This window comes from Scleropages formosus, chromosome 4 (genome assembly GCF_900964775.1).
Source record: "Scleropages formosus chromosome 4, fSclFor1.1, whole genome shotgun sequence".
Taxonomy (NCBI): Eukaryota; Metazoa; Chordata; class Actinopteri; order Osteoglossiformes; family Osteoglossidae; genus Scleropages; species Scleropages formosus.
The window spans coordinates 25,833,335-25,857,818 of NC_041809.1; the positions used below are offsets into that span (position 1 = coordinate 25,833,335).

Genomic DNA, 24,484 nt, shown 5'->3' on the forward strand with positions numbered 1-24,484 from the left:
CAGTACCTCCCCCGTGAGGAGGGGAGTGAGGCACAGCACCCATTCCTCTGGGGCCCACCAGCAGGCGCGAGCAGTGCGCTCAAAAATTTCCAAAAAAGTCTCCAGGTCGTCCTCCAGGGCCATCTTTGGCAGATGGATGGGGCCGGGTGGTCGGCAAGGGCGGCCAGGGCTTCTACACGGCGTACTACAATGCCACTCCACTAATTATTAAAGCTCACTGTAAGGTTTAATGTTCAAACAGTATTTCAACATTTAAGTTTACGTCATGAAGTGTTCCAGTGCTTCAAACCATGTGTTTTATTATTTGGTCTTTGTTACATCCAGATGCAGAAGTCAAATACCAAGCTTGATGCTTAGAAGGCCATGGCAGAGTTGAACCTGTAAGTGGAAGGAGGGCATCCAAACTTTACAACATCCAAAAGTTGTAGCTTATGTCCCCAAGGAGGTCTTGTCTGCTAAGCACAAGAACATGTTCAAAACAAGATGTTAGTCAAAAAATTTACATTAACTAATGAGCTTATTCATGAGAAAGCAGGGAAGATGTCTGGATTCTAATGCTGTTAAAACCCACTTGGTTTTAACCTATAAAGGCCTTCTTGGATAGGTCAAAGGTTACGGATGGAGACATACATGACCTAATTATTAGGAAACTCCTCTGTATTGTTCCTCTGCATTTATATACCCCTTAGATTTGTTGTTTAAATTTCAACACAGTTTCCTAGCGCTGATTCAAGCTTGGCTCAGCTGACCCGACCTGATGTTGACCTTACTGCTCCATCTCCAAACTCTTTCCTTTTGACATCATTTTGGTTGTAGTCACCTTGAGCAAGGTACTTAGCCAAAATTGCTCCAGTAAAATTACCCAGCTGTATGAATGGGTAGATAATTGTAAGTATCTTAACACTCCAAGTTATTTTGGAGAAAAACTGTCAGGTAAATGAATAAATGTAAGTGTAAGACTGCAGTGTGGACAGAAACAGAGACATGATAGAGTATGAAGGAGAATAGAAAATGATGGGAAGGGTCTCTACTCTGTGGACAGGCCTGTCCAGTGTTTAAAAAGGACATGACAGAAAGATCCCGATAGAAGATCAGGGGCTTTTCCCTTTCTACCTTGGTCAATTATTGACACTCTCATCGGTTATTAATATCCCTCTCTGGAGTTTTGACTATTAACAAGTTTGAATATGGACCTGGGCTGGCAAAACATGGCTTGCTATCAGTGTCTACCTCTAATTACACTTTTCATAATTTTTCATTACCGTTATGGATTAATGTATAAATGAAAAACACACAACTACATGAAATTTTATATTCATGTGCCCATTTATTTTTTCTTTCAGAAAGGACAAAAAAGGACTGGATACTTTGCACATTTTTGACAAGGTATTTTTTGGTATCCATGAGGGGTTTTATAATGCGCAGTTGTATGCAGTTCAGTGGTTAAGGCTGTTGCTTTGCAAAGTGAAACCTGATGATTTGAATCCTGCTCCTGCTGCACTGCCACTGAGCAACGAGTTTACCCTATTAAAGTAAAAGTACTCTTGAATACACACACACACACATTTTCTGAACCGCTCGTCCCATACGGGGTCGCGGGGAACCGGAGCCTACCCGGCAACAGAGGGCGTAAGGCCAGAGACACACCCTGGACGGGACGCCAGTCCGCCACAAGGAACCCCAAGCGGGACTCGAACCCCAGACCCACCTGAGAGCAGGACCCGGTTCAACCCACTGCGCCACTGTACCCCCTACTCTTGAATAAATGAGTTTAAAAAATTAAAGACATTTTGGAAAAAAATCCACCAGGTATATAACTAATAATGCAGTAGATGTAATATTTCAAAGTGACTGACTCCCCAAGTCTGTATTATTTACAGGTACTTGTACTGAGCTCTAACTGTTAAATCGAAGTATTCCCTTTCAATATACACTACAGCTTGTAAAAGTACCAAAATTTCACACTCAAAAGTCATTCATATTCTCTGGATGTAAGCAGCTCCTAATGAAACCAATTTGACATATGTTATATAGGTGAAATAAGCACAGTTGTGATACATATGCCTCTCTTAGAGATCATACCCATTTTGCCAGGAGAAACTGAAAAAGGAAATATCATAGGCAAAAGTACGGATTTAAAGAAGGAAGTGAGACAGTGGATTAAAGTGTGGAGTTCTGTGTACACCTTCACATTGCCCCAACGCTACTGGGTTTTGCAGGTTTCACACTTCTGGTACCATAGGTAAAATAGTACATGAAAACGAGCTGGAAGCTCTGGTCCCTCAATCCATAGATTAGAGGGCTGAGACAGCGGGGGAGTAGGAGAACCACCATATAGTTGACAAAGCGCAGCTGAGCAAAGACATCCAGTGGCAGTGACATCATGAGCACCTCAAAAATGGTGTATAGAAAGGTCATGAGGGACAGACAGAGCTGTGCTGCATGCAACAGAACAGTCCGCATAGCCTTCTGTGCTGATGATCTGTCTGTGCTGACGGACCGTGCCTCCAGAGTGATGCTCACATAGGTATAGAGCAGGACCCCTGCAACCAGGGTAAAGAAGAGGACATTGAAAGCAACCCCCTTATCCCTCTGCCAGCTTTTCCTTATAAGCTGCTCCCGCGTGCACAGCCCAGAGCGCAAGAGAAATGAGGGTTCTACAAACACAACAGTCAAGATGTCAGTTAACATACTGGCAGTACCCAAGACCCAGATGACAACTAAGGCAAGGAATGTCCTCTCGGGGGTGGACAGTTCACCATGCCTGAGTGGAAAACACACTGCAATGTACCGCTCCAGGGACATGACAGCCAGGTTCAGGGGCTCATTGGTGAAGGTGGTCCCCGATATTAATGCGAGCAAACTGCAGAAAGCCTGGATTATTTCTAGATAGAACGCACTGAAGATGTAGAGAACCATGCTTGTCACCAGGTGCAGGATGTCATTGAAGAGCATGTGGGCAAACAGGATATAGCGAGAGGTTTCCCGGAAGGCTGTCTTACTCCTCACAGCAACAAACATAACACAGTTTAAGTAGATGAAGATGGAGTACGTAGCCACAACCAAAAAGAATTTGAAAATTCGTTCATCTGTCATTTTCAGTCTCACACTCTGGATTTGTAAAAGGCTGATAGGAGCAGAGGTATTCTCCATGAATGCCTCTGTTCAGATGAAAATCGTGACACTTGCAGTTTCTGGCTTCCTGTTACATTAATGAGAAATAATTGACATTTTTTTCAAATTGCAAGATATATGTCATTTCCTGGAACAAGTTTGCAAGTATCTGCGTAATATTTACTATACAAAATTATACAATATTATACAAAATTATAGAATTTTGTTTAGTTTGCAAAAAAATGACAAAAGATGTGGAAAGCATTCTTTTTCAGTTTCACAACACAGCATATAATTTAAACCTATACCCCTGTTAAACTGCTGCCAACTCAACAGCTTATGAGAGCTGGGCTGAACTTCCTTACAGCGCAACCAACTGCTGTCTAAGCGCCCACCTGTGTTTCCCTTAATATAGCAACTGGACTGAAGCACATGACTTCAGGGACATCGGTGGGACAGTTGAAATGTGTTTATCTGTGTATGCATTTGGTGAGGTCCCAGAGAATCCTAAACAAAAAGAAGAGCATGCAAAGCAGACCACAGATGCCTTAATTGTTTTCTGTTTGCGGTGTCAGTCGCAGACAGGAGGCTCTTTGTTATCCAAAGTGGTCAAGACAGTGGCCAATGTGAACCAAAGTAGTCAAGACAGAAGTATGTCAGCTGCAAGAAGAACATGTTTAACTGTTGATTGTGTGACTTCTGTTGCTCTTGCAGATTAGAATAATTTTATCTGACACTCACCTGCTGCCCTGCACTGCATGCTGCACTGACTAGGTTTGGCTGAGTATAAAGAGCTAAGCAATCATCAGGTCTTCTTTGACAGGTCAAAGGTTACGGATGGAGACATACATTAACTAAATTTTAGGAAACTGGTTTATTCAAGTTCGAAAGCAACAGGAGATTACCGCTTTACACGAAAGAAATAAGAGCATGGGGAATCTGAGAGAAGGAACCAGATCTCTGCTCTCTGGACAATTCCCTGCCATGTTGACGACTGAGTCATCAAACCCTGCATCTCTCCCCTCTGTTGTCATTAAGTCACTCATCAATTATTAACATGAAGCCTGACTGCCACCTTGTTTGTTCCTCTGCTCTGTAAATAGGGCTTCCCTGTAGAGCTGTACAGAGATGCACAGCAGTGTAACAGGCCTGGGCCTCATCGCTCTGAACTGCAAACTGCAGCGGTAGAAACTCAACCATTATTCTTGCCTGAGAGTTATCATCAGTTTCCAGAACTAAACAAATCATCAGTGTGTATTTCATCTCTGTACAGTACCTTTCCAGTTCAGTGGGTTTTAAGTTTGTTGTTTGGCTTTGTGTCCTGCTTGAGAACATAAGGATTAGGTTAAATACCAGGCCTGATATTATTCGACATGTACTATTACAGCCTTTATTATTTAAAGAAATTAATCTGCTGTGAGTCCATTTTAATAGCATCTTTTTGTTGTTAATTTCAAACAAGAACTGAGAGAGGTACATGAAGTCCATATCAAGAAGAACGCTTTGAGATGGGATCACATGTTAGAAGTACCCTTTTAAGAAATACATATTTGGAAAGGGAAAAATCATTCCATATTCCATGTTCTCTGCAGTCATAATAAAAGAATAACATCTGAACAAAGGCCTAATAATTCCTTAGTACGTTAAAGGTTTTGAGTCCGAGAAGAATTGTAAAACCCTGGCCGCTTCAAAGTGTTCTCGCAGCACAGAATCAGCTAAGCAGCACTCCCAGTAAAAATGAATAACACCTTAATTACAATTATATTTTATGGCATTCCTTGTTGATCCTTCGGGTATTTACATTGATCCATTAACCAAATGCTTTTCTCCAAAAACTTACAAAGTTAAGCTACTTAATATCATTTACCCATTTATACAGCTGGGTGATTTTACTCAAACAATTTCAGGTAAGTAGCTTTCTCAAGGGTACAAGAGCTGAAGGTGGGATCACAACCTAAGGCTCCTAAGGAAGCAGGTCTAACCACTACATTATCTGCTGCCTCTTTCCATATGTATAGATATTCTTCCTGTTATTGCACACATTTTTACTCTGTTAAACTAAATAAGCTCAATGTTTTCTTGTATTTCTGGTTTCCTGTCATTTCCAGCTCATTTCTTGCTTGTTTTTGTTGGCCTTTGGTAATAAAAACATTTTACTGAGAAACCTTGCTCACTCTTCAGAGCAGATCTTTCGAACTCTAACTCCACGTAACATCCACTGGGGTTTGCCAGTACTAGGATATTTACTGATATGGGAATTTGGTCCAAAATATTTCTGATTTCATGGGATGATGTTGAATTTATCCAGTAGAAGGCAGCACTGTCCTGTGCAGTGGCAGATAACAGAAGAATATGTATGAAATATTGGGCTGGAAATAAATGCTTCATCATGAGCCTGGGAGTATGAAGGGCCAACACTGTAATCACCTAAAATAAACAGACAAATAGCAATTCAAGAACATTACAAAAATGAGACACAAGAAATGTGATCATTCCTGAACTTGCTGTGCTCCTCCATCACAACTCTGATATCTGTGACTGATACTCAGCTCAGGTCAGAAGTTTGGCTCTATGTTGCTAGAACTACGAGAGAGTAAACAGAGGAAAGAGATGAAGGAAGAAAGCTGGGTTGGCCAGGAATGGGGTAAAGTTTTCATTCGTACCAATGAAGAGGTCATGCAATACACAGTACACATGGCTACTATTATTGTGAGTTTAGTATGATTGAATGTTTCACATACAAAGAGTCCATATTCAGCTTATGTCTGCTGGGTGTTTATTTTTCCCTCAGAGTACATTATTAAACCACAAAAGAGAACATAATACAATCTATAGTCATTAATCAACTTATCTGACACTTTTTCCTCACAACAACTTGTAGTGTTTAGTTTTTTACTGCTGTAGATGAAGGTACTCACATTACTTACCCATTTATAAATTTACGCAAGCAATTCAGGCTTAGTACCTTGCATGAGAGTACTACCACACAAGCAGGATTTGGTTATCAGGCAAGGACTCTAAACACTTTACTACAGCCTAATGTAGATTTGCATGTAGGAGTATTAATCTTGACCACATGGTGAATAAATATTGAGAAGCACTCAGGATGAAAGCATTTTTACAAATGATAGTGAACTTGAATAACAAACCCTGGATTTCAGCAACATTATAAAATGGAAAATGGATTTGGATTTCATTGTTTTTTTTTTTTTAATTTTCTTTAAAATGACAACAAGGCAAAACATATGTGGGTTCAGAAGTGCGCTGTGACAGGCTTTACTTTCCAGGGGCCACAGCGGAGGTAGTAGAGGAAAAGGGGACAGATGCTCTCATCCCTCAGCCCATAGATGAGAGGGCTCAAGCAGCGGGGTAGGAGAAGGATGAAGAGGAAATTGAGGTAGCGCAGATTGTTAAAGAGTGAGGAGCTGAACACAGCTAGCGCCCTCTCAATGGTGCCGAACAGGAAGGAGGTGAGACACAAGCCCAGTTGGGTCAAATGGAGCAACACTGTCCTGCTGGCCTTCTGGGCTTTGATGGACCGGGCCGCCACCAAAATGCCTCCATAGGTGTAGATGATGGTGAGACCCACAACTGCAAAGAAGAAGCCATTGAAGCCTTGATACATGTCATACTGCCATTTGGCCAAAAATAAACGCTCCCGTGTGCAATACACGTATCCAGTGAGGTACTGATTGTCTGTGATGGCTGAGATAAAAATGTCTATTACAAAATTTACAGAGCCAAGAAACCACACCACCACAATGGTGATGCCAGTTCTTCTCGGGCTGGCAATGTCAGCATGCCGGAGAGGGAAGCAGATGGCCACATAGCGCTCCAGCGACATCGCTGCCAGGTTTAGAGGGGCGTTGCGGAAAGTTGTGCTCGACAAGAGGATGATAACAGAGCAGATGACCCTGGTGAGGGTGACATTGGATAAGCTAAAGCAGTACAATAATGAACCCAACACCAAATGAATGGAATCATTGAGGAGCATTTGGCTGAAGAGGATATAACGTGAGGTCTCACACAATGTGGGCTTGCTACATATACCAAAGAACATGATGCTGTTGAAGTAGATGAAGAGCACAGAAATCATCATGACAAAAGATGCTTTGATATAGGTTGGCCATTCTATCATAACCATGAAAGGCTGATATTGTAGGAAATCAATATCCAGTGCTGAACCATTGAGTCCAACCATTGGTCACAGCCTCTGAACCCAAGCAGAAAGAGAAAAGCAGAAAGAGAACATGAGCGCACAAAAACTCAGTAAACTTTGCTCACACTGCTAAACACTGACTGCAATATGCATACAACTGCATCTTTCTAAACAGCAAATAAGAATCTTCACATTTTAAAAGATGTCAAACATTTAAGTGAAACATAAACACTACATCACAAATATGTTATTAATTACCTGTGCCTACTGAATTCTTGCACTGTTTGGTTACTCACAGACACAGCGAATGTGAGTTTGCTGCTGTAATTTATAACAAAATGAATGACAGATGACATCACAGAGACTTTGCAGCCATGCCCTTTACAGGAAGCACGTGGACAGCGTCTCAGTAGGTGCATGTTTCCATGGGGTGATGCACCATTAAAGAATCATTACCTGTGTTCTATCCCACATCTTAGACTGCATCATATTGCATTGTATGCTGCCTGCAGTACGATGGATAGAAACAGTCAATGGTCAATAAGGAGTAGTTTTCAGTTGTAGCCAGTGGTCAGTATGGAATTCTTATTAATATGGACCAGTTTGGAGTCGTGTGCAGTTTTGATTAGTATGGATCTGCAACTGGAGAAGATGGCAAATTATACAGACTTCAAAAACAGCTGAGGTGACAGCAGAGTATTGACTGAGTATTTAGTTATTGAACACTAAGAATCTCTAGGTACAGTCCTCAGACCATAAAATCAATGTATTAAGTCCAGAAAGCATTTTGGTGGAGGGAGAGAAGTACATCAATCATATTCTTCATTGATAAGAAGGGTGGCATGGTGGGGCAACAAGTACTGTTGTTCCTGTTGTCTCTCAGGATCTCAGTGGTCTAGAGCCTATCCAAGAAGCATCCTGCTCTGGTCTCATGAGCAGACCCTGCAGCGAATTTCCAAGACCATGCAAGAGTTGCTGCAAGGTCTCCAGCAGGACAGGGCTGCGGAATCGGGTAACGCCGCGGTTGTCATCAGCAGCCGCCACAATAGTCCCAGGCTGGCTATGCCCCAGTGGCATGACAGTTCCCTGGAGAAATGCCAAAGATTTATTTTACAATGTGAGGTGGCCTTTACCAGTTTGTTACAGGCTTACAGCACCAATGCAAACAGGATCACCTATTTTGTCTCCCTACTAACGAGACCAGCGTTCGAATAGGCAAAGGCCATCTGGAAGAGGCGTACCCCTACCACCTTTGAACAGTTTAAAAAGCCTCTTTTCCCTACTGCAGGGTAAGGGAGTACATCTTGTGTGGTCTCCTGAGGCATTAGAAGGCTTCCAGGTGCTGAGAAAATGATTCGCACACATCCCGATATTCAAACATCCAGATCCCACACTTCACTTCACGGTGGAAGTGAACGTCTCGGTTGTCGAAGTCGGAACAGTACTTTTCCAGAGCCAAAGGGCCCCACCAGAACTCTACCCTTGTGTGTATTTCTCATGCAAGCTGTTGCCCGCCAAGAGTAATTACGGCATAGGGAATCGGGAGCTATTGGCCATCAAGTTGGCCTTGGAGGAGTGGCAGCATTGGTTGGAGGGGTCTACTCACCCATGCCTTGTTCTCGCAGACCATCAAAATTTGGAATATCTGTGAACGGCTCTCCATTTGAACCCACGCTAAGACCACTGGGTGTTCTTCACTTAATTTCATTTTAGTGTCATAATGGCCAGGTACAAAGAACACCAAAGCTGACATCCTATCCCAAATCCATGACAAGAACCCAATCACTACCTCCCCTGAACCTGTTCTATCTGATTCATGCTTTGTTGCTCTTGTACTGTAGCAGTTTCTACAGGACCTCAAACAGCCCAGGAGGAGGATCCAGGGCCAACCGACAAGCCAGCTGGGAATGAGTACATCCCTATACAGATTAGGCCTCCGTTAATCCAATGGGTTCATAACTCACCATCTGCAGAGCACTCAGGCATCTGAAGGACCTTCTCCCTGTTGCAAGACAGGTTCTGGTGGCCCTCCATCTGAGAGGACATTCAGGATTATGTGGAGGCCTGCAGAGTCTGTGCCCAGGCCAAAACAAACAGAAGCCCAGTGGGTTACTGGAGCCACTCCAGATGCCTTCCAGGCCATGGTCCCATATGCCAGTAGACTTTCTGACCGATCTGCCCCCTTCCAAAGGTAACACCATTGTCCTGGTTCTGATCAAGCAATTTTCCAAAGCATGCCACCTGATCCCCTTGCCACAACTCCCTACAGCTCTGGAGATGGCAGACACATTGTTCCACCAGGCCTTTCACTTGTACAGCCTGCCGAAGGACATAGTGTCAGACCGGGGACCCCAGTTCTCGTCTCAAGTGTGGAAGGCCTTTTTGCACAAGCTGGGAGTCAGTATTACCTCAGGATATCATCCCCAGGAAAATGGCCAGGTGGAGAGGGTAAACCCCAACTTGGACTGGTTCCTCAGGAGCTACTGTAGCGAACGGCAACATCAGTGGTCATGTTTCCTGCCTTGGACAGAATATGCACACAACTGTCTGTCCTACACATCCACCTGATTGTCCCCTTTCCAGTGCATCCTGGGCTACCAACCTCCCCTGTTCCCGTGGCACCCTCATCCCAGCGACGTGCCTGCCATTGACGAGTGGTTCCAGAAAAGCGAAGAGGTGTGGTGGAAGATGCAGGACCATCTTCGCCAGAGCATCCTGCGGTACAAGCAACCAGCAGACCAACATCGTTGCACCTCCTGTTCCAGCTTGGGCAGCAGGTATGGTTGTCCACCAAGCACAACAAGCTTTCATTCCCTTCCAAGAAACTCAGTCCCTGTTCATAAGTCCTTTCAAGATCCTCTGGCATATCGCTCTGGTAACCTACAGGTTGCAGCTGCCCCCATACATGCGCATTTGTCCTATGTTTCATGTATCTTTCCTCAAGTCCTATTGTACCTCCCTTATGCATGCTTTGCAGGGGGCTGCGCAGCCTCCCCATTGCAGGTCGATGGGGCCCCAACATACACAGTGCACACACTCCTAGACTGAAAGCACCAACACAGTGGTCTCCACTGCCTGGTGGACTGGAAAGGGTATGGTCCTGAGGAGAGGTGCTAGGTCCCTGCTTGTGACATCCTTAACCCTTCCCTGACTGACTTTCACAGGGACCATCCAGACCAGCTGGCTCCTTGTTCCCGGGTGTGCCCCCCTTCCAGGGGTCGCAGGGCGGTAAGAGCCACCTGTGGGGAGGGAGGTACTGTCACACCCATGCCCACAAGACAATCACAAGCACCTGGTCACAATCAATGCAGCCAGGTATAAAGAGCATCAGTCTACCACTCCCCAGTTGCGGAATCTCTTTGAGATGACCCTCCCTTCAGCGTTCATGACACTGCCACAGCGCTTTGCCTATCTTTCACAGTGTATTTCCTCCTTGTTTCCTTGCCCGTCTCCTTGTTCCTGTCTTCAGCATCATACCTCACTTCATTGGCCATGTCTTTGGGTTCTCTTCTCGAACCATGTTTGCACCTCTGATTTAACCAGACTTGTCCCGGACTATGAGTATTGCTTTGCTCCCTGTATCTTACATTACATTTATTTTTTTAGCAGACGCTTTTCTCCAAAGCGACTTCTAAAGAACACTAAGTAGCGTTATCATCCCACACACCTTATTCACCAAAGTGTCTTACAATGCTAAATGCACTATTTGCAATGGGTTACTCATCCATACATCAGTGGAACACTCTCTCTGTCACTCATACACTATGGCTGAACCTGAACAGCATGTCTTTGGACTCTGGTAGGAAACCCTAGTACCCAGAGGAAACCCGCATAGACACAGGGTGCACCTGCTCACTCCACCCAGACTGAGTGTGGATTGAACCCACATCTGCTCGCACCACCCAGGTGCTGCAAGACGGCAGCTACTCACTGTGCCACCATGCTGCTCTATTATCTTTGCAATTATCGATCCCACAACTAGCACCACACCCGGGTCTCCAGTCAGCTCTTTGCAACAAGAAGCTCTTTCAGATCTTTAATCCAGCTATAATTTCTCCATAAGCCTCTGCTGGTCTACTATGGAACTGCTAGTGAAGAAGGCTGTCTTCATCCTAGCTCGTGTCTCCTACTTCCTACTCCTCACCAAAACATGAATCACCCCAGAAAATACTTCCACAACTGTAGTTCTCTCCACCCTCCATCCCTCTAGCAGAGGTTGAGACATAGGTATGCTCTCCCCAGTAAGAATATTCAGTTCTCCCTGTCCACCATCCTTGTCTGTCCTCATTCAAATTCCATACCGTCTCTTTCACTGCTCCAATTCCACTCTTAGAAAATTGTTCTCCACCACCCTACTGGCCGCACTGGCTGTATCATGGAAAACCTAGACATTGAGCTCCATCTCAGGAAACATCACTCCAGTGATCCTCCAGGGTAATTTTGGTATGGATTTTCAGGACATTCATGCATACAGCCTTTTGTCATTCCCACAGTCCTTTGATCGCTCTTTGTCCTAGTCCTTTGCCGTTCACAATTCTGGCAGTCATCTTTATCTCACCACTGTTGAAACTGCCCACATATTACCACTGTTAACCCCTTTCTAAAACCAAACTCATTACAAAATTTCTTACTCCTGTCCAGTTGATCAAGAATGTTGCTTCACAAGTTATATGTTACCTGCCAAAGTATTCCCATGTATCACCCCTACTTGTTTCACTCCATTGGCATCCACTGCTCATAGAAATTGAAAATTCTGCTTACAGCCTACAAAATGCTAATAGGATCTGCACTCTGCTTCCTTCAGTGCCTGATCACTCCCTACACCCTAGCAAACCTTCCATGCCTAGCCACCTCTGTCTGGTTGGTGGTCCCACACTCAAGAGGTCCAAAATCAAAAGTCCAAAGGTTCTCAGTTTTAGCTATAATATGGTGAAATGAGCCTTCTCTTTCCTTTAGAACTGCTGACTATTTAAATATTGAAGTAGGGTCTCGAAACACATCTGTTTCAGACCCAATTCACTCCTGACCTCCTGACTGCTCCTTAAAATTGCATTGTTGCATCTGTCTCAAACAGCATTGAACTTCCTATGAATTCTATAGACAGCTACTTGTGTTATGAGTGTCAGTAAAAAGGGGGTACTGGACAAACTAACTGTACTTCCAGAATCATGTGTGTGCATCTGTGACTCCTCATCTGTTGTGAAATGGATTTTTGTTTACTCTGAGCTGAATGTCACTTTGGAGAATCGACTGCTAATATAAATGCAAACATGCCAGCACTTCAGCAGCTGAAATACATAAAAGCAGCACTTCTGTTGTACCTGTTTGTTCAAGGCTGAAGTTAAAAGTCGAGCTGATGTTGAAAAAGCCACACTGCTAAACCTATAGTAATCGTGAGCAGTGAAGGCCAGGCCTGTTACACTGCAGTTTGCCTCCAGAGGGAAGCCCTGTTTCCACAACACAAGAACAAATAAAGTGGCAGTCACAGACTAGACTTTAATAATTGATGAGCACTTTAATGACAATGAATTGTAAGGGGACCAGGTTCGCTCTTGCAATCCCTGTCTCTCTTTCATCAGGCAGTGAACAATACATCTGGGAACTCTTCTTTTACTCGTTAAAAGGTCATTCAGATAAGAGTATGAAGTGCTCACTCATGTGGTTTGAATCTGACTTGATACCTTAAATGTAATATTGACAAGGTCTGCATAAATACATTGACTCTAAGAGCAAAAAACATATACTGACTTGATGACTTCATGTTGTGCTACCAGTGAATTACATCCTATAAAATGGCAACTCAGGGCCCAATGGAAATTCAGATTTGTGTTATCCCAGCTCCTTTAATGCAATTACTAAACATGAACACCACTGAAAAGGTGACGTGATTATGGAGCAACCAAGTAAGAGAAGGAAAACCTGGCCTAGCGCAAAGGTGACCTAAAGCAGTGTCAAAAGGGTTTTGAAAGTGACCAAGAGGACTGTGAAAATCTGCACATTTAAACCATGACTGTTCTCACATTACAGGTATGCTTTGTCTGTAATTAGAGGGTTGGGACACTTTGACCTAAATTGTATGGACTTCAGAAGAAAAAAGCTAATATGTGGGATATAATTCCCACGTACTGTATGTGGGACTTACAATTCTAAATACTTTACTTACAGTGAGTCACTTATGTATACACCAGTGGAACACAGTCTCAGCACACACAATGGGCTTTTTTACAGTCACCACTTCACTTGAAAGACACACTTTAGATTGTGGGAGCAAACCAGAGCACATGAATAAAACAGGAGGAACATGCAAACTCCACATTGACTGAACGGGAATTAAACCCACCTCCTCTCGCACCACCCAGACATTGTGCAACAATGCTATTTGCTATATCACCATGCCAGTGTAGATTCCCTGGTAACCTTTCTAGTGTGGCCCACCTCTGTCCTGTCCAGTCTCTTTAATTCTTCTTGCTCACATTAATTTTCACTTTGGTGCTGCACAGATTTCTGGAACCATTTTCAAGCATTGATTCTATGAAAGATGTATTTGAAAATACATTTCAAGAAAGAAGTGTCTGTAAGCATCCGCTGAGCAAATGAGAGCATCATATAAAATCCTTGGAGGGATTTTGACAAAGAAAACGTCCATCCTGCTTGTTCTGCTCTCACTTCTGAATTCATAAAGTAGTGCTGCTCTCTAGTGGTGCTTGAATGTCTGTAAACCCTGCCTCAAAAGATGAGTAATTCCTCCAAAAAATTAATCCTAGTCTTAAACTTCTGCTACCTGTATTGCTTATGGACACAATGAAACTTACTTTAAAATATGAGAACATTTTATTGATTCACATATCTTTTTGTTTTTCTACTTAGATTTGCTAGGACAGAACAAATATTAAAGCCAGTCTTACCAAGAGGAAAACTAGGAAAAAGGCTTTTTCACAGTCTACTCTTAACATTTAGTGAAGAGTATGACCGCAACCTGTTTGGATTAAAATGTAAAAGGAAGGGGCACACATGAGCATTTTTTTCAGCATCCAGCCCCAGTGATACATCTATGGATTTGCTTCAAGGAAACAAATTGCATTAGATGTTTCAGCAATAGCATAGCCATGGCTTTTATTGAAATCACTTGCACATCAGCCTAGAATTCCTCTGCCATGTTTAGTTTATGAATCTTTTCTTTAAATTTAGTAGTGTCTGTTTTCTGTAAGGGGGGGTGCGGTGAGGCAGAGGGGTTGGACCGGGTCCTGCTCTCCGGTGGGTCTGGGGTTCGAAACCTGCTTGGGGTGCCTTGCGATGGACTGGCGCCCCATCCTGGGTGTGTCCCCTCCCCCTCCAGCCTTACGACCTGCACTGCCGGGTTAGGCTCCAGTTCGCTGTGACACCGCTTGGGACAAGTGGCTTCAGCCAGTGTGTGTATGTGTGTTTTCTGTAACTATTATTGTTAGACAGAAATTAAGCCATGATAAGTAGGTTTGGACAGAACAGGCCATGAAAGGAACACCAGCCCATCCATTAGAACACACACATACTTTCAATCAGACAGTCACCAGTTCACTTTAATGTTGTCTATAAACTGAAGAAGTAAAATCACACAAAGGGAAGACATGGAAACGTGATACAAAACCCCTGCTATTGAACCCTGGAATAATTGCCTACATTGTCCAGTCATAAGTCACAATGTACAGACATTGAAATTTGTCAACTGAGTTGACAGTTGAGTTGGGAGACAGCTGGACTGGTCCGGCTCTATGTTCGATCTGGCCCTTGATATGAAGACAAAAGACAAACTATGTATGAATCAATCATTCTATTGCAATGTGTGCCATTAATCCTTCATCACTAGAATCAAATACACATACAAATATACACCTGAGGCTCACCTCAGAGGCCAATTGTCCTGACCACGCCTGCAGAACCTGCATGATGTCATCTTTCATCAAATCTGATATAAACTGAAGCAGTCAAACTGCACCAGTGATGGTTATGACCCATCTCTGGTGCAAGACAGCAGCTCAACACATATTCACCACTTTATAAGGTAAGGTGTCTTTCACTTTAGCAGATCTTTTCTTTATCTCACTGTAAACACATAGTCAGTGTTTACAATCCACAAATTATTCTTCTCATACTATGCTCAGCTATGACAGCTATTTAACACATTCTCTCTTATTATGTATTTCCTTTGTGTTTGCTGAAATGTTATATTGTCAAGCTACAACTAAGGCTACAGTATTAATCATTTTACTAAAAATTAAAATGTTGTAATGTTGTACACGTCATTCTTCTCTCTGCCACTTGGATTTATAGGCTGTGACCTATGGATGGTGCCAATGGTTCCTCACTGCAGTTAGACTTCCTTTATCAAGCCACCCGGGTGCAGAGTGGCATAGAGACCTTAATGAAAGCAACTGTGCTACTGTCAGTTTCCATTTCCTTCATCTATTTAAACTCCATCATGTTTCTTGCGCTAAGGAGCAGGTCCTCTTTCTCTGAGATGTCTCGCTACATCCTGTTCAGCCAAATGCTCATCAATGATTCCATCCTTTTGATGATCACCTCATTGTTGTACTCCTTGGCCCTTGTCAACCTCACCCTCACCAAGGCTGTCTGCTCCCTTTTTGTCATGGTGTCCGCTGTCTCCTTCAATGTTTCCCCGTTGAACCTGGCTGTGATGTCGCTGGAGCGCTATGTAGCCATCTGCTTCCCACTCCACCATCCTAGCATTGCCACTCCTGGGAGAACAAAGATTGTCATTGTGGTGATCTGGCTCCTGAGCTCTGTGAACTTCCTAATTGAAATATTTTTCTCAGCCGTCTCAGACCCCTACTTTCTCACAGGCCATGTATATTGCACACGAGAGCAGCTTTTTGTGGCAAAGTGGCAATACGACATGTGCCAAGGCTTCAACAGCTTCTTCTTCGTGACGGTCGGGATCACCATCATCTACACCTATGGAGGTATTATGGTGGCGGCCCGGTCCATCAAAGCCCAGAAGGCCAGCAGGACAGTGCTGCTCCATTTGATCCAGCTGGGCTTGTGTCTCACCTCCTTCCTGTATGGCACCATTGAGAGGGCGCTAGCAGTATTCAGCTCCTCACTCTTCATCAATCTGCGCTACCTCAATTTCCTCTTTATCCTTCTCCTACCCCGCTGCTTGAGCCCCCTCATCTATGGCTTGAGGGACGAGAGTGTCCGTTCTGTTTTCTTCTGCTACCTCCGCTGTAGTGCTAGGAGAACCAAACCCATCACAATACACTAATTGCATAAGATCTGCTTCTTTATTGATATCTGGTAATATTGATATCTGGTAATGATATCTGGTCTTTGAGGCTCCTCTGTCCCTCAGTCTATCACGTACATACCGCATGCTGTCACTCCTGTCGCGACTGAATGTCTCCTGTTTCAGGGCACATCAGACCCAAGACTGGAAATATACCAACAACTCCAAACTCCTGTACAGCACAATGATGGACATCACATTACTCCACGTGCAAACCACCACTGTGCAGTCCAAACTCACAGTAAAACTCTGACCCCCCCCCCAACCCGCACTAGCTGAGTTTTTCATCTTTCTCTTTTGTCTCCTGTTTATTCACCTCCAGATTCCCCCCTGGCTTTATCTCTTTCTCCTCTCAAACCTCTTAAGCCTTTGGTGTCACAAGGCAAAAGTCCAACCGTAATCCATTAACATCTTTGCTCATGAAATACCGCAGAAGAAAACACCCAGTGTTTTGCAGTGACTGAAGCTGAATTTGTAATTGGATTTGATCACTTTGGGCTTTGGACAGACAGTACAAGATTCTCTGGTGCTGAGAGGTGGTATTGCTGCTTTGTAAATTCTTGACCTGGTTTGTTTCATTGAAAAATATCAATCAATCACAAACTGTGCATTAATACATTTTGCAAGGCAATAGCTGTTAACACTGTGAAATGGAATCAGAAATAACATCTCTGCCAAGCAGGTTTGACCTGTGTTATGTATTAATTCTGTGATGAAGCACCTGTGAATCTACTTCTTTTCTGACATGACAATAGCTTGTCTCCATCCACCACCCCCTCGCTTCCTGAGTTGAAATGAGTTCAGAGCAGCATCATGCCGGCGCGTAGCTACGTGGTGGCCGTGGGTGGCCAGTGCCACCCCTGACTGAAGCTCGGCCACACCTCTGGCCACCCCTGTTGTACAAAGCACCCTGACCACACTGACAGGTGACTTTTTTTGCCGCTCAAACTTGTATGATGCACATAGTGTTCCGTGCGGCGCTATGAGGCTGAAGAGCTGCGAACCGCCCGCACGGCACAAACTTCTATGCGTAGGAGGAAGGAGTAGGAGCGGGAAACTTTAATTTTGGTACCTTTACTGCAGCCAAGTCCAGCGCAAGTGAGTAACGCAAGAGGATACGGTGATAAGGGGAGTAAAATCAGTGTTGTTTACCTACATTTTTCACTACCATTTCATGAAAGTTTGTTAAAGTTGAGGTACTACTGCGATGTTTCATCATGAGAAACAAATCAAATGTTAGCTTAATACACATAACTTAGCTAATGTTAGCTAAAGTCACTGCAACTGCTAGCTAGCTAATTTTTAAAAATAATGTTACCATAAACGTTACCACATCATATGCTTACATTATGAGTCTGTCACTGTTTTTTGTAAGTAGCTATTCAATTTAATAATAATAATAATAATAAAAGTGTTTCTTGATAGGCGTGTTTGTCTAAACTGTAGAGCATGAAGGAAGCAGGGATGAGGAAAGCAGGGGAGAGATAGGAAGATACATACTTTCCTTTTTACAAACTGAGGACTAGTAGCAGTAAAACTGAAAATGACAAAGAGGCAGGGAAATGAATGCTACAGAGAGGGAAGAAGCAGGGGAAATGAATGCTGCTAAGAGAGACAAGGAGGAAGCAGAGATACAGTCTGAGAAGGAGCTTGTGGAGAAACTCTAGAGACACAACACACATCAGACCAGAATCAGAGATGAGCAAAAACACTCATGTAGTCAGTCGTTGCCCACCAGGTATGTAGGTTACATCAGTTCTATCTGCAAACATAAAATAATAATTTCCAATACCTAATTTGCATCATTAGCATCTAAATATACAAATAATGTAGAATAAGGATCATATTAAATGATATTATAATGTTTTTACAGACATTTCTAAGTACTGCCACTGTAATTTCTTGTGTACATTTGTAATAAAGAAATTCTGTAGAATTTATAGAATTTCTGTCTGTAGAATTTGCTTTTGGTACAGCATGTCACAGTCAGTTGTGATTTTTTTTTTGTTTTTTTGGCCACCCCAATGAAATCACTGGGTCTTACCTGGGCACCCCTGAAGAAAAATTCTGGCTAGGCCTCTGGCAGCATGTAACATGAGTTTCGGTTTTGGGAAGTCTTCAAGTAATGTATTTGATTTACCCACTGTACACTGCACAAATTACTCAACCTAAGTTAAGTCAAGAATTACTAATTAAGACCTTGAGAGGAGAGGGGGTGTGGTGGTGCAGTGGGTTGGACCGGGTCCTGCTCTCTGGTGGGTCTGGGGTTCGAGTCCCGCTTGGGGTGCCTTACGACGGACTGGCGTCCCATCCTGGGTGTGTCCCCTCCCCCTCCAGCCTTACGCCCTGTGTTGCTGGGTTAGGCTCTGGCTCCCTGCCACCCCGTATGGGATAAGTGGTTCAGATGGTGTGTGTGTGTGTGTGTGTATGTGAGCATGAGAGGAATCTGCATACTCATAAGTCTGCAAGAATGTTAATAAAAAGTTATTTTCTTCTCTTTTGTTTTGCATAAATATTAAAAATAATGCCAAAAAATAAATGTTATCTTATGATCCTTTGTAGAAATGTTGTTAGTTAAAACAAAAATCAACAGCACCTATTTTCCATACAGTGGGTTCCCTACTAACAAACTATTCCAGCCATCCATCCATCTTCTGTCCCGCTTGTCCTGAAAGGGTCGCGGTGGCAGCTGTCACGTCCCACGAGGTCACTGCCCCTCCTGGTCAGAGGCGACGCCACTCAGTGCCGCTAGGTAACACTCACGTATCACCTCACAGTCTCATAGGACACGGAGGTATAAAAGGAGCCAGCAGAGCAGAACCACTTGCGGATTCTTAATCAGCAGTTCTATTGTGCTCTCTTGGCGATAAGTAGTCTCTTTTTCCCTCAGTCTGTTTTCTAGGTGTTCATGTTCCAGTCCCGAGTGCCCGTCCTGTCACTTCCTGCCTCTTGTTCTCCAGTCCTGTTCCAGTGTTCCAGTCCAGTATTTCGTCACGTCTCGGGGTTGCGGTCATACTCACTGAGTAGCGTTTCACTATTCACCGTAGTTCAAACACCGTGTGTGTTTCCTGGTCTCGTGTTTCCTGTTTCACTTCCACCGAGTGTCTTACAGTACGCACAGTGCACTTTCAACATCACCCTGCACGTGAGGTCATTTTACGTTTCGTCCGTGTTCGGACGTAATAGCAACGCTCGTCCGTCTCGGACTCCCGTCCGGACGCTACAGCAGCAGGGAGAGCAGAGAGGCCCAGCCGCCCCTGTCCTCTTCCTCTACATGTCCCCTATTCTACTACATGAGTGCAACTTCCTCCAGCTCAACCTGGGGGATCCCCAGCTGTTCCCAGGCCATCTGTGAGATATAATCCCTCCAGCGGGTCCTGGGCCGACCTCGGGGCCTCGTCCCAGTTCGCCGTGCCTGGTATACCTCCAAAGGGAGGCATCCAGGGGGCATCCTTATCAGATGCCCGAACCACCTCTACCGGATCATCTCAATGTGAAGGAGTAGCGGCTCTACTCTGAGCTCCTCCCGGATGTCCGAACTCTTCACCCTGTCACGGAGAGTGAGTCCCAGCACCCTGCGGAGAAAACTCATTTCGGCCGCTTGTATCCGCAATCTTATTCTTTCGGTCATCACCCAGAGTTGATGACCATAGGGGAGGGTAGGGATGTAGATCGACTGGTAAATGGAGAGCTTTGCCTTATGGCTCAGCTCCCCCTTCACCACACTTCACCGCATTACTGCTGCCGCTGCTCCCAGTCTGTGGCCGATCTCACGCTCCCTTCTTCCCTCCCTCAGGAACAAGACCCCAAGATACTTGAACTCCTCCACCTGGGGCAAAAACTCTCCCCTTACCTGAAGGGGGCATACCATCCTTTTCCGTGACAGAACCATGGACTCAGACTTTGAGGTGCTGATACTCATCCCCACCGCTTCACACTCGGCTGCAAACCGTTCCAGTGTGTGCTGGAGGCAGCCATGTGACGGTGCCAAAAGGACAACATCATCTGCAAAAAGCAGAGACGCCACCTTTCGACTCCCACACAGAATGCCCTCCTGACCTCGACTGTGCCTTGATATCCTGTCCATGAAAACCACAAACAGAAGTGGAGACAAGGCACAACCTTGGAGGAGTCCAACACCCACACTGAACAGGCCTGATTTAATGCCAAGTATGCGGACACAGCGTTCGCTCCGTATGTACAAGGACCGAATGGTCCGCAGTAGTGGCTCCGGTACCCCATACTCCCGAAGCACCTCCCACAGAATTTCCTGGGGAACACGGTCCTAGGCCTTCTCCAAGTCCACAAAACACATGTAGACTAGATTAGCAAATTTCCATGCCCCTTCAATGATCTGTGAGAGGGTAAAAAGCTGGTCCACTGTTCCACGGCCAGGGCGGAATCCGCACTGCTCCTCTTCAGTCTGAGGTTCAACTATCGGCCGGAGCCTCCTCTCCAGCACCCCGGCATAGACTTTCCCAGGGAGGCTGAGAAGTGTGATGCCCCGATAGTTAGCACACACTCTCCGGTCCCCTTTCTTAAAGATAGGGACCACCACCCCAGTTTGCCAATCCAAGGGCACTGTCCCCGAGGTCCATGCAACATTGCAGAGGCATGTCAACCATGACAGCCCTGCAACATCCAGGGCCTTAAGCATTTCCGGGCGGATCTCATCCACCCCCCGGTGCTTTGCCACTGTGGCACTTATCAACTACCTCAGTGACTTCCACCAGGGAAATGGACTCTGACAGCCCGAAAGCCTCTGGCCCTGACTCCTGTAAGGGAGGCATATCACTCGGGTTTAAGAGTTCTTCAAAGTGCTCCTTCCACCTCCCGACAATGTCCTCATCAGAGGTCAGAGTTTCTCCACTCCTGCTAAACACAGCCTGAGCGAAACTCCTCCGACCCCTTCTGATCTGCCGGATGGTTCTCCAGAAACTCTTTGAAGCCGACTGATAGTCGTTTTCCATAGCCTCTCCGAACTCTTCCCATGCCTGGGATTTTGCTTCTGCAACCACAGCCGCCTTTTTCGCCTGCCGGTACCTGTCTGCTGAGTCAGCAGTCCCCAGAGCCAACCAGGCCCTAAAGGCCTCCTTCTTCAGCTTGACGGCTTCCCTCACCACCGGTGTCCACCAGCGGGTTCTCGGGTTGCCGCCCTGGCTGGCACCAACAAGCTTTTGGCCGCAGCTGTGCCTGGCTGCTTCCACGATGGAGGTTTTGAACACGGTCCATTCAGACTCCATGTCCTCTACCTCCTCCGGGACATGGGAGAAGCTCTCCCGGAGGTGTGAGTTAAAATCATTCCGGACAAGGTCCTCTGACAGTCGTTCCCAGCACACCCTCATTAGACATCTGGGCCTACCGGGTGTGTCCATCAGTTTTCCCCGCCATCTGATCCAACTCACCACCAGATGGTGATCAGTTGACAGCTCAGCACCTCTCTTCACCCGAGTGTCCAAAACATGTGGCCTCAAGTCAGAAGAAACGACTACAAAGTCGATCACTGACCTTTGGCCCAGGGAGCTCTGGTACCAAGTACACTTATGAGCATCCTTGTGCTCGAACATGGTGTTTGTTATGGACAAACCATGACTAGCACAGAAGTCCAATAACATTTTACCATTCGGGTTCAGATCAGGCAGGCCGTTCTTCCCAATCACCCCCCGCCAGATGTCCCAGTCATTGCCCTGAGCGTGAAGTCCCCCAGCAGGACAATGGAGTCTGTAGGTGGGGCCCTGTCCAGAACCCCTCCCACCTTCTCCAAGAAGGCCGAATACTCTGAACTGCTGTTTGGTGCATAAGCACACACAACAGCCAAAGTTTTCCTCTCTGCGACCCTAAGTCGCATTGAGGCGACCCTCTCGTCCACCGGGGCAAACTCCAACTGTATGGCAGCCAGCCGGGGACTTGTGAGTATCCCCACACCCTCCCAGCGCCTCTCACCTTGTGCAACTCTTGAGTAGAAGAGGGACCACCCCTTATCAAAGAGTTTGGTTCCAGAGCCAACACTGTGAGTGGAGGTGAGCCCAACTATATCTAGTTGGTATGTCTAAACCTCCCGCACCAGTTCCGGCTCCTTCCCCCGAAGTGAGGTGACATTCCACGTACCAGGAGCCAGTTTTCATTGCTACGGGTCGTGACGCCATTTTGGAGAAGTATTTAGTGTTTACTTTAATAGAGCTAGCACAGAGCTAGCAGATGGCGATCACACATAGTAAAGCACTGCTTTAAGTGTGTCAAGCACGCTGCTCTAGCTCCGGCTAGGGTCCTTTACTGTGCTTTCTTATTTACGATGTGTCTTAAAACTCCCTGCCCAGGGGACTCAGAATGCAAAGGCACACACATGATTCACCAGAGGGGGCTGTGTGCCAGCCTGGACTCAGCATGCTGTACAGCTAAGTTATCGTATTGCTGACAATAAATTTACATTTATACATTTACCAGATGCTTGTCTCTAAAGGATTGTACAAAAATTAAAGAAAGCAAAAGTGCATTTCACCAAAAGACACAGAGATACAGACACGTGACTCTTGAAGTAATCAATTACTTCAAAATCATTGTTTTCGAAGATGCATTACATGAGCAGCTGAATACAGAGTTAGAATTCTGGAAGATCCGATTGTCCACTCTGTCACATTCCACTAACAAACTTTTTGAGTCATGAACCAACTCTCGGTCCCAATTAAGTACATAACTTAAGGAGCCACTGTATTTCTGATTCACATTTGACAACTAAAAAGTTATGTTGTGCTGCTTATGCATGAAATAGATAACATGACAAGGTGAGTAAAACCGCAAACCCCGTAAACAACACTGTGTAGTGCACCTTAGGCAAAAAAAAGTAGTGAGGCAGATGGACATGATCGGAAAACAAAAAGTTACTTTTAATCAGGTCTCAGCATCCATTAGAAACAACCAAGATAACTCTGGTCAACATAATGACAAAAACAAAGGACAAGGCATTACAGGAAGTGGAAATGGAGGGCAAAAAAGTCCCAAAATTTCAGCATCCAGAAAAGGACAACAAAGCAAAGAAAATCCTTTAGTCTATTCCAAAATAAATCATAATCAAAGATAAAACTTACAAACTCATTTTAATTTATTAACTTAAGGGCCAAAAATGTTTTACAGCAAAGACACAGGCTTCTTCTTCAGCCCAGTGGACTGAAGAACACAAGAGTCTGCAGTTCTGACGTTGCTGTATGGCACAGAGACAGGAGATATCACAGGGCTTCCTGGGTCAGGTCCCAAACAGACACAATCCAGTCAGCAAGGCATAAATACACTGCAACGAGAAAACCAAAAAAAAAATGCCAGACACACACAATCAGCTCCTTTCACTAAACACACACAACAAATTAATTCTTTCTTCAGAGTCTTGCGAGGCCACACAGTGCTTAATGCTGGCAGCTTCAATCATTCTATTGCAATGTGTGCCATTAATCCTTCATCACTAGAATCAAATACACATACAAATATACACCTGAGGCTCACCTCAGAGGCCAATTGTCCTGACCACGCCTGCAGAACCTGCATGATGTCATCTTTCATCAAATCTGATATAAACTGAAGCAGTCAAACTGCACCAGTGATGGTTATGACCCATCTCTGGTGCAAGACAGCAGCTCAACACATATTCACCACTTTATAAGGTAAGGTGTCTTTCACTTTAGCAGATCTTTTCTTTATCTCACTGTAAACACATAGTCAGTGTTTACAATCCACAAATTATTCTTCTCATACTATGCTCAGCTATGACAGCTATTTAACACATTCTCTCTTATTATGTATTTCCTTTGTGTTTGCTGAAATGTTATATTGTCAAGCTACAACTAAGGCTACAGTATTAATCATTTTACTAAAAATTAAAATGTTGTAATGTTGTATACGTCATTCTTCTCTCTGCCACTTGGATTTATAGGCTGTGACCT

General features: G+C 44.7%; 3 protein-coding genes across 3 annotated transcripts; 1 reads left to right on the forward strand and 2 right to left on the reverse strand.

Annotated features, from left to right (window-relative positions):
• Window positions 1-2,187: 2,187 nt before the first annotated feature.
• Window positions 2,188-3,153, reverse strand: LOC114910415 (odorant receptor 131-2-like). The gene has a single exon (XM_029251108.1). It carries the CDS (start codon window positions 3,151-3,153, stop codon window positions 2,188-2,190), a length of 966 nt encoding a protein of 321 aa, XP_029106941.1.
• A 3,214-nt stretch (window positions 3,154-6,367) lies between these two features.
• On the reverse strand, window positions 6,368-7,315 carry LOC114910416 (odorant receptor 131-2-like). The gene has a single exon (XM_029251109.1). The coding sequence runs from the start codon at window positions 7,313-7,315 to the stop codon at window positions 6,368-6,370; it is 948 nt and encodes a 315-aa protein (XP_029106942.1).
• Window positions 7,316-15,590: 8,275 nt separating this feature from the next.
• LOC108921206 (odorant receptor 131-2-like) lies at window positions 15,591-16,532 on the forward strand. Its single transcript, XM_018730556.2, has one exon. The coding sequence runs from the start codon at window positions 15,591-15,593 to the stop codon at window positions 16,530-16,532; it is 942 nt and encodes a 313-aa protein (XP_018586072.2).
• The last annotated feature ends 7,952 nt before the right edge of the window (window positions 16,533-24,484 follow it).